Here is a 10604-nt window from a genome sequence, read left to right on the forward strand (position 1 = left end):
TTACTTCCAGATCCCTCATCCAAACTTTGAACTTTTCAATAGATGACTACCAGGAGCTAATTTCAAAGGTGGCCCCGTTAACACCACATATAGTCCTGGGCCCCTTGCCTCCCTATGTGTTGAAGATTTTGAGATCGGAGACAACAAATCCTCAGAGCATTGACTTGGCACCTATAGAGGCGACACTTAGACATAAATTGATGCCTTTTCAGCAGGATGGAGTTAGGTAATATATGAAGTGTTTTCACTCGTGGTTCAAAACAGTTACGGAGCTTCAGTTCCGTTTGCGTGAAGTCCGAACTTCTGTTTGGTATAAAACATCAGTTTTGGTTCAGTTTCCATTACTTTTGAAATGGAAGTTATATCGGATGTCAATGCAGAGCGGCGACGGGACATGAGTGGCGTACATCAAAATCAAACAGGTTTAATAGACCTACCCTTAACATCGTCCACCTATCATTCAGGCTCTGATTCTGGTTTTGGTTCCGTTTTCAGTTCTGATTCATTTCTGGTTCCGATAAACTAAATTGAAAACATCTGATTTCGCTTTTGTTTCCGATAAAACCACATCTGTTACATCCCTGGTTCAAAAGAAAAATGATTCCAATCAAATTGCTCTTTTAGTACAAAATAATGTAAGTATTTGCTACTAACATGTTTTTTTTAAAGTTTAAGTTTCTTGCTAAAATTTTATTTTAAGAAGTCTTGCAAAACTTAGTATTCTACTCAACATTAAACCTTTTGTTGATAAATCTTAATAAACTGAAATCTCAATGGCAAAAAAGAAATTGTAGGCTCCATGCATTTAAAAAAGATGGAATCTTCTTGTATAACTTTTGTGGCCCATAAAAAAATTACTTAAATACTTATGATTACTATGTATATATTTTTTTCTCAACTGCGCAAAGTAGGGTTGTTTTTTTTTTTAATTTTATAAGTGCATCAATTTTTGTAAAAAATTTCCTATCTAAAAAGCTTTCTTTCATGAGCTAAATGAGGATGAATTAATCTTTCCAGATTGGTATAGCTCACCGCGGGCGGTGCATGATAGCTGACGACATGGGCTTAGGCAAGACATTCCAGGCTTTAGCTATAGCCAGCTACTACAGGCACAATTTCCCTCTGCTGATTGTCACTACATCTACTATGAGGTATGAAACAAGCATGAAAACTCTTTAATATCCTACTAATTCCTATAGGTCGCTTCAAAAGAGCTGGCACGAATGGATTGAATGAGTGAATGAAAGTATCTATGTGTTACATTTGAATACACTTCACACAAATGTCATGCATCTGTAATTTTCCTAAAAAAATGTCTAAATGACTTTAGTTTCGTTCAATCCATTTGTGCACCTGTATGTATAAGTACAAAATAAGAGCACAAACAAAACCTTGCAGAGACACCTGGCAAAGTAAAATTCACGAGCTTCTACCATGCATTCCAATGATGAACATTGTTACTCTCAGTACAAGCAAGGACGCACAACTTGTCGCCGATAGACAGGTAAATAAGGTGTTTCACACAAACACACACACACACGTAGCTTGAACTTTTATCTGCCTTCAAAAACATTTAAAAAATGGCTAGAGCCTGCTCACAAGTATTATTTTTCTCTTTTTCTTTTATGCTCCTCTATTTTCAACGCTTTGGTTAGAGGGCCCCTAAGGTCCGGGGCCCTGGTGCCCTGCACCACCTGGCCATACGATAGCTACACTCCTGTACACACTAGCTAGTTTCTAATTCTAAATTTCTAAATAGAAAATTTACTTATACTTGTACTTAACTTACTTGTATTAACTTTTATAATCTATGGAAGAGTGGAGCTTCCCAATACAGAATAGAACCCAATACGGAATAGTTTGGTTAAGGGTGCCTCCATAAATGCACATGTAATTTACGTATGTATGTAGAATAAATAAATAAATATCACGGGACAATTCACACCAATTATTGACCTAGTCCCAAAGTAAGCTTAGCAATGCTTACTATGCTTATGTATGTATGTAAACTCTTTATTGTACATAAAAATAAAATACAAAGAAACACAAATACACAGAAAGGACAGCAAAGGCGAGCTTATCCCTAAAAAGGGATTTCTTTCAGCAACAGTCAAAATTACATGCGTTAAAGAGGAAAACAGAAATACTCAAAAGAAAAGACATTGACATTGTTGGTGTAATTTAATTTTCCTTAATAAAAATTATAATTGTATTAAAGAAAAGGAAAATAAATACAAAATTAAATATCTTAAATTCAAAATAAAAATAGTTTAGTATATATAAAAAAAAGTTAGGTGTCAGTCTTAGGCCACAATTTCTTCAACCTCTCCCTGAACAAGGCCATCGACGGAGATAGTGTTATACAGGAATTCGACAATTATTTTTACTACTATACCTATAATGAATGGGGTTTCAAGATCTGTAATATTTTTCAGACTGAGGTAGTAATAGTGAGTTACAAGATCACAACGATGCACACTGACCTTCTCAAGAATAAGAAGTTTGGCATTGTTATTATTGTAAGTACCTAATATTCAATAAATTTGAGAGTGTGGCCGCACATTTGGTGCTAAAATCGGATACGTCAGCCACCTGAGAGCACATCAGCGACGCTCCCAGCGTTAGGAAATAGTCGCTGTAGCCGAATACGGCTAGGAGAAGATGGGATGGAATATAGAATTATCTCTTTCAAGTTTCAACTTTACGATTTCTTTTATACTTTAAATGTATCACTTTTCAGGGACATTCTTTCGAAAGAACTGACTTGTGAGTTGTGACCCACTATGGAACCTTTTCTCAATAAAAGTATAGTGACATTGCATTGTTTGACAAGATAATTTATTAAGAAACATACTGTGAAAACGGTTTATGGTGGATCAGGAATCAAATGATTCTATAGTGTAGTCGAGGAAATTGAATTGCGTACCAGGGTGGAACCTTTGTGCTGCTGATGTCATATTGACATTCCATACATCTGCCAAAGAAATCATAGCGAAATTGACTATGAAAAGGTACCACCCTGGTATGCGATTCAGTTCACAGATAGACACTATCTACAGATCTCTGCAGGATACCTTGCAAACAAAAAAAAATTAAAGCAAACCTTCAGTCCAGTCACTGATGTGTCCTATGGCACTGACGTTTCCGGTCATTATTAATATTTTTATCATTACGATTTATCATGTTCTCTTTCAGGATGAGTCACACTATTTAAAGTCCCACAAAGCGCAGTGCACCATAGCGTTAAAAGGGATAGCCAAGCAAAGCACGCGAATCATATTGCTCAGCGGCACTCCCGCACTCAGCCGGCCCGCTGAGCTGTTCACTCAGCTGGAGCTGATAGAACCCCGACTGTTTGGCTCCTACACTGAGTATGGTGAGTGCTCAGCTTGCTTGCACTCAGCAACTGCTGCTCAATGTCAGTTTCACTCAGCTTCAATTTATTGAGCCTCAACTATTCCGGTTCTACGTTGAGTAGGTGTGGTGAGTGCTCAGTTTCCTTGCACTTAGCAACAGCTGCTCAATGTCAATGACACTGTTACACTTAGCTCGATTTTATCGAGCCTCGGCTATTCGGGTCCTACGTTGAGTATGGTGACTAATGGTGAATACCTTGCTGGCTCGCACTCAGTACTCGTAGTTGCTGTTGCTGCTCAATGGCACTATTACACTTAGCGGTTCTATCGATTCTCGGCTATTCGGGTCCTACGTTGAGTATGGTGACTAATGGTGAATACCTTGCTGGCTCGCACTCAGTACTCGTAGTTGCTGTTGCTGCTCAATGGCACTATTACACTTAGCGCGGTTCTATCGAGCCTCGGCTATTCGGGTCCTACGTTGAGTATGGTGACTAATGGTGAATACCTTGCTGGCTCGCACTCAGTACTCGTAGTTGCTGTTGCTGCTCAATGGCACTATTACACTTAGCGCGGTTCTATCGAGCCTCGGCTATTCGGGTCTCACGTTGAGTATGGTGAGCGCTCAGTTTGTTCGTACTATGCGACTTATACTGCTCAGCAGCACACACCAAGCTCAAATCATCCAATCCCGAAAACTAACAATAAAAAGAATCATCAAAATCGGTTCAAAGCAGCGAATATAGCGATGGACATAAAAACATTCAGTGAAATTTAAGTAATAAAAGTTTATTTTCAGACAACTAATTTGGTCCATAGCATGTTAGTAACATAGAAACTTAAGAACTATGTTAATATATATATCTGCATTGGTATAATTTATTTAAGTAATTGTCTTGAAGTTAAAAAAACTTAACATTTATCAGGCAAAAGGTACTGCGCAGGCAAGCAAACCAACTTCGGCTGGGACATGACGGGGCAGTCAAACCTGACCGAGCTTCAGATCATCCTGCAGAAGCGGTTCCTCATTAGACGCACCAAGGAACAAGTGCTCACGTGTCTAGAAGGGAAGACTAGGTAATTGTTTTGTTGCTATGCTACCCGTTTCCCATAAGCCACCCAAGTGTGGAGCCTTTAGAGCAGCGTTTTTTAAACTCGGGTCGCGACTAAAATTAGGGTCAGTTGAAGCTGACCGAGCTTCAGATCATCCTAGAAGCGTTTCCTCATCAGACGCACCAAGGAACAAGTGCTCACGTGTCTAGAAGGGAAGACTAGGTAAATGTTTTGTGGCTGTGCTACCTGCTACCCATAAACCACCCAAGTACGGAGCCTTTAGACTATAAAGTGGCCTCCTGAGGCCTTAGTAAATTTTTTGTTTTATGAACATTATACTTTATGTCACTTGTGAAAGTTCTATATCACGTTATAATATTTAAGTCCTATTTGTAGAACATTGGGTCGTAAGGAAATCCTGTTCCGTCCACACGTTTTGGGTATACCTGTAAATATCTGTAAATCCATACTAATATAAAATACCGGCTTGGACTTGGCCAGTTTATTAAATTGCGCTTTTCCATAATATAATCTGTCTAGCCTTTCTACTGTTTATGTTGATGATTCCACCACGCAGGGAATCCGTCCTCCTAGACGAGACGCTCCTCGAGTTCAGCAAGGAAGACCGAAAGGAGCTGACGCAAATGGCGGAGGCCTATAAGTCCAAGTCGTCCACGGAGCGTCATGCGGCCCTGCTCACCTTCTTTAGCGAGTCTGCGCGAGTCAAGATACCGGCTGTTTGGTTAGTTACCATATCAAAAAAGGACCTAATCAAAAAAAAAACCCCAACTGCCTTAAAAGAACTTTAATAAAAACTGAAAAGGCAAATTAAGCCAAGTAGTCTAGAATTCTGTTGAGTTAACCTCAACAGTTGTGACTGAGTCAACTGTCAAAGATTCCCAGTATGGGTCGTGACTGTTGGAAGTTTAAGTTACTTTACAGAATTCTAGACTACTAGACTTTAACCGACTTCAAAAAAGGAGGTTCTATGTTCCAATGTTTGTTTTTTTAATGCATGTTTACCGATTACACTCACTCAATTGCGGACCGATTTTCAAAATCTTTTTTTATTCAAAAGAGTACTGAAACAGCACAGGATTGAAACCACTCCACTCCTCTGCTGGGTCGTGCTGAGTCACCGACTAGGTACGTAGAAAAATACTTTCAAGGGTTTTGTAGTCGGTTCCATTTTGGTATTTTTTTATTTTTTTGGAGTCGGTTATACTTTTTTGTTAAAAAATTTATTTTTTTTTATTTCATACTTTTTTGAAGTTTCACAGTTGTCACGTTACCTACTCAACCGATTAAAAAAAAAATGTTTTGCTGGTTTCACCTATTTTGGCCTGGAGGGTGAGCTTGATTATGTAAAAAAAATTGCACCAGAGCCAGAGGTCTTAAGATTTTAAAATGACACCGTTAGTTCCTAAAAGGTTTCAATCAATTTACTTTTTTTGTAATTTGATCGTTATTTTAGCAAATACGTCCGCCAGTTGCTGCGCAGCAGTAACGACAAGTTCCTCGTGTTCGCCCACCACCGCAACGTCATAGACGCGCTCTGTCTGACGCTGGACACAGCCGGAGTGCACTACATATGCATCGTCGGCTCCACTCCACCGCACGCGCGCGCGGTAACTACTACCATGTCAACAGACAAAAAATTTGTACTTTATCTGTGCTATAAGACGTTGCTTCATACCAAATTTCAAGATTCTGAGTTCACGGGAAGTACCCTGTAGGTTTTGATTCCCTTGCGAGTTTGGAAAATTTGTGGAAATTTGCGGCATTATCTTTTGATTGCGTTGGCTTAGAAGTTTGATTTTTTCACAGCTTCAAGGGACAGTAGACCTGAGTATTTGATAAAAAAAATCAGCTTGATACCTTCACGCGTTCCTGAGAAAATTGGTCTTGACAGACGGACGGACAACAAAGTGATCCTATAAGGGTTCCGTTTTTTCCTTTCGAGGTACGGAACCCTAAAAATATTATAAAAATATATTGGGCATATGTTTGTTGACGTGGTAGAAGATTCTGTTACAGTTTCCAAGTTATCTAGTGGAAGTACAGGACGCCTAAAAAATAATCGAAAATGACATCAAAATTTACCCATTCATAAAAACACGTGACCATGAAAATGATCCTGTTGAATCACTCGAGTAGGTAATAAAAATAACCCCCTTGGTCTAAATGAAGCTTTATTTGGCCAGGATCTGGTGGACAAGTTCCAGTTCGTGGAGACGTGCCGCTGCGCCGTGCTGTCCATAACAGCGGCCAATAGCGGCATCACGCTCACAGCAGCGAGGCTGGTCCTCTTCGCAGAACTGCACTGGAACCCTGGGGTAAGTACCGTAATCGATATTTCGACGCAGTCGCGTGCATCATGACATGATCACGGGTAGACTAACCCTTAGTGAGCTTTATTTGCATTACTTTTAATCAATCAATTTCAATCACATCAATTTTGCTGCCGTAATAGTTTGAGATATGAGATTTTTTCAAAATAGTGATAATTATTTTGATACACATATACAATATAACTATTTTCTCTAAATCTAAACTGTTCAATAAACATCGTGTCGTTAGATCCTGACGCAGGCGGAGGCGCGCGCGCACCGCATCGGGCAGCGCGGCGGCGTGTGCGCGCGGTACCTGCTGGCGCGGGGCACCTGCGACGACCACATGTGGCCCCTGCTACAGGGGAAACTTAACGTATGTCTAGCTTTAAGGGGCACCTGCGACGACCACATGTGGCCCCTGCTACAGGGGAAACTTAACGTATGTCTAGCTTTAAGGGGCACCTGCGACGACCACATGTGGCCCTGCTACAGGGAAACTTAACGTATGTCTAGCTTTAAGGGGGCACCTGCGACGACCACATGTGGCCCCTGCTACAGGGGAAACTTAACGTATGTCTAGCTTTAAGGGGGCACCTGCGACGACCACATGTGGCCCCTGCTACAGGGGAAACTTAACGTATGTCTAGCTTTAAGGGGGCACCTGCGACGACCACATGTGGCCCCTGCTACAGGGGAAACTTAACGTATGTCTAGCTTTAAGGGGGCACCTGCGACGACCACATGTGGCCCCTGCTACAGGGGAAACTTAACGTATGTCTAGCTTTAAGGGGCACCTGCGACGACCACATGTGGCCCCTGCTACAGGGGAAACTTAACGTATGTCTAGCTTTAAGGGGGCACCTGCGACGACCACATGTGGCCCCTGCTACAGGGGAAACTTAACGTATGTCTAGCTTTAAGGGGGCACCTGCGACGACCACATGTGGCCCCTGCTACAGGGGAAACTTAACGTATGTCTAGCTTTAAGGGGGCACCTGCGACGACCACATGTGGCCCCTGCTACAGGGGAAACTTAACGTATGTCTAGCTTTAAGGGGGCACCTGCGACGACCACATGTGGCCCCTGCTACAGGGAAACTTAACGTATGTCTAGCTTTAAGGGGGCACCTGCGACGACCACATGTGGCCCCTGCTACAGGGGAAACTTAACGTATGTCTAGCTTTAAGGGGGCACCTGCGACGACCACATGTGGCCCTGCTACAGGGGAAACTTAACGTATGTCTAGCTTTAAGGGGGCACCTGCGACGACCACATGTGGCCCCTGCTACAGGGGAAACTTAACGTATGTCTAGCTTTAGGGGGCACCTGCGACGACCACATGTGGCCCCTGCTACAGGGGAAACTTAACGTATGTCTAGCTTTAAGGGGGCACCTGCGACGACCACATGTGGCCCCTGCTACAGGGGAAACTTAACGTATGTCTAGCTTTAAGGGGCACCTGCGACGACCACATGTGGCCCCTGCTACAGGGGAAACTTAACGTATGTCTAGCTTTAAGGGGGCACCTGCGACGACCACATGTGGCCCCTGCTACAGGGGAAACTTAACGTATGTCTAGCTTTAAGGGGCACCTGCGACGACCACATGTGGCCCCTGCTACAGGGGAAACTTAACGTATGTCTAGCTTTAAGGGGGCACCTGCGACGACCACATTTGGCCCCTGCTACAGGGAAACTTAACGTATGTCTAGCTTTAAGGGGGCACCTGCGACGACCACATGTGGCCCCTGCTACAGGGGAAACTTAACGTATGTCTAGCTTTAAGGGGCACCTGCGACGACCACATGTGGCCCCTGCTACAGGGGAAACTTAACGTATGTCTAGCTTTAAGGGGGCACCTGCGACGACCACATGTGGCCCCTGCTACAGGGGAAACTTAACGTATGTCTAGCTTTAAGGGGGCACCTGCGACGACCACATGTGGCCCCTGCTACAGGGGAAACTTAACGTATGTCTAGCTTTAAGGGGGCACCTGCGACGACCACATGTGGCCCCTGCTACAGGGGAAACTTAACGTATGTCTAGCTTTAAGGGGCACCTGCGACGACCACATGTGGCCCCTGCTACAGGGGAAACTTTACGTATGTCTAGCTTTAAGGGGGCACCTGCGACGACCACATGTGGCCCCTGCTACAGGGGAAACTTAACGTATGTCTAGCTTTAAGGGGGCACCTGCGACGACCACATGTGGCCCCTGCTACAGGGGAAACTTAACGTATGTCTAGCTTTAAGGGGGCACCTGCGACGACCACATGTGGCCCCTGCTACAGGGGAAACTTAACGTTAGCTTAACTAAGCTTTGTCCTCAAATTTGGCTAAACAGGCCGCGATCCTGTCTTCTTACTAATTGTATGTAAACAATGTAATAAATTCGACAGGTGCTAAACAACGTTGGACTCAGCGGGGACTCCTTTGAAGGCACCGCCACCAAACATCAGGTTAGTTGGTTATTTTACGAAAATGTTAACAACCTAGCAAGTGTTATAACATTAAGATTATTTGTTATCGATTTTTTTAACAATTTATTTTGGACAATCATGCCAATGAACTGCAAACTATCGCCTTGCTACCACCAATCATTATTTTATAATTATAAACGCGATTGTATATAATTCCGTCTGTCCTCTGTTGTGTCTGTCTGTAGTTTGAGATCCCGTGAAGGAAATAGAATAGTTTTTATCCCGGTAAATTGCATAATACAAGTGAGATAGCCCTAGGGTCGTGGTTCAAACCCCGGCTCGCACCTCGTCAGTTTTTCGAAATTCATGTGCGGAATTATTTTGAATAGAATAGAATAGAATAGAATAGATAGAACGTTTATTCGCTAATTCGCATTCACATATTATAAGTACACAAAATAAAACAAGTGTAAAAAATATTAATGACAGTACAAAATATTAATGAATGTACAGTATTTGAAATTTACCACGAGCTTTGCGGTGAAGGAAAACATCGTGAGGAAACCGGCACAAACCTGCGAAGCAATTCAATGGTGCGTGTGAAGTTCCCAATCCGCACTGCCCGCGTGGGAACTATGGCCCAAGCCCTCTTGTTCTGAGAGGAGGCCTGTGCCCAGCAGTGGGACGTATATAGGATGGATGGATGGATGGAGACAGTTTTGAACATAATAATATCAATATACTCGTAGGCATATTATTACAGAGTCAAAACATCAAATTTGTATAGGGATAATGGGTATCCCAGGACATTTTTGATGTATGTATAATGTATATTAGTTCTCTGATGTATATGTTTTGTAATGACAGCAGGATTTTGACATTTAATCGTTCATTTAATTCATTCTCCTTTTGAGGAATCAGTTCTTTTTGTAGCTGTGTGTGTGTGTGTGTGTGTAATATCATTCACTTCAACTCTCCTGGCACTACCTGTATCTATGTATTATTTCCCTATTCTTTACAGGAAAGCAAAACCAACATAACCCAGTACTTAAGTCCTAAGTTTCCAAAGAACAAGAACGATTACATACCAGGTACCAATATTAGAAAGGACAAACAAGATGAAGTAAGCCTCTCACCGGCTGATGACGTCGACAAGTCGTTCTTAGATGATGACGAAGGTGATGAACTGCTGGCCGCTTTGGATTTATGATGTTAAGGTAGTTCCCAGAGGGTTTATTGCTTAACGTTTCTGACGCTCGCGATTGCAATCAAATGACAGTTGTCGCATACAAAAACTGTCATTTGATTGTGATCGCAAGTGTCAGAAACGTTACGGCCTCTGTTCTGGGTCATTATTAGAGCGTTTCATTTTTCGTGGTCACATTTTGTTATAATAATAATAAAAGCCGTGGTGGCCTAGCGGTTTGTCCTATCGCCTCGCA

At 42.3% G+C, this 10604-nt stretch overlaps 1 protein-coding gene across 1 annotated transcript in view; it reads left to right on the forward strand.

Moving 5' to 3' along the window:
* LOC141427715 (SWI/SNF-related matrix-associated actin-dependent regulator of chromatin subfamily A-like protein 1) overlaps window positions 1-10604 on the forward strand; it is a 24864-nt gene extending 14260 nt beyond the window's left edge. The window contains 13 exon segments of the mRNA XM_074087310.1: window positions 11-25; window positions 28-228; window positions 1019-1151; window positions 1399-1504; window positions 2436-2519; window positions 3196-3376; window positions 4283-4433; window positions 4987-5151; window positions 5884-6037; window positions 6614-6745; window positions 6990-7115; window positions 9142-9201; window positions 10184-10604. Of these exon segments, the coding sequence (XP_073943411.1) occupies window positions 11-25; window positions 28-228; window positions 1019-1151; window positions 1399-1504; window positions 2436-2519; window positions 3196-3376; window positions 4283-4433; window positions 4987-5151; window positions 5884-6037; window positions 6614-6745; window positions 6990-7115; window positions 9142-9201; window positions 10184-10372 (1697 nt within the window). The 3' untranslated portion in view covers window positions 10373-10604.

Source organism: Choristoneura fumiferana, chromosome 5, assembly GCF_025370935.1.
Source record: "Choristoneura fumiferana chromosome 5, NRCan_CFum_1, whole genome shotgun sequence".
In the NCBI taxonomy this organism is placed as follows: domain Eukaryota; kingdom Metazoa; phylum Arthropoda; class Insecta; order Lepidoptera; family Tortricidae; genus Choristoneura; species Choristoneura fumiferana.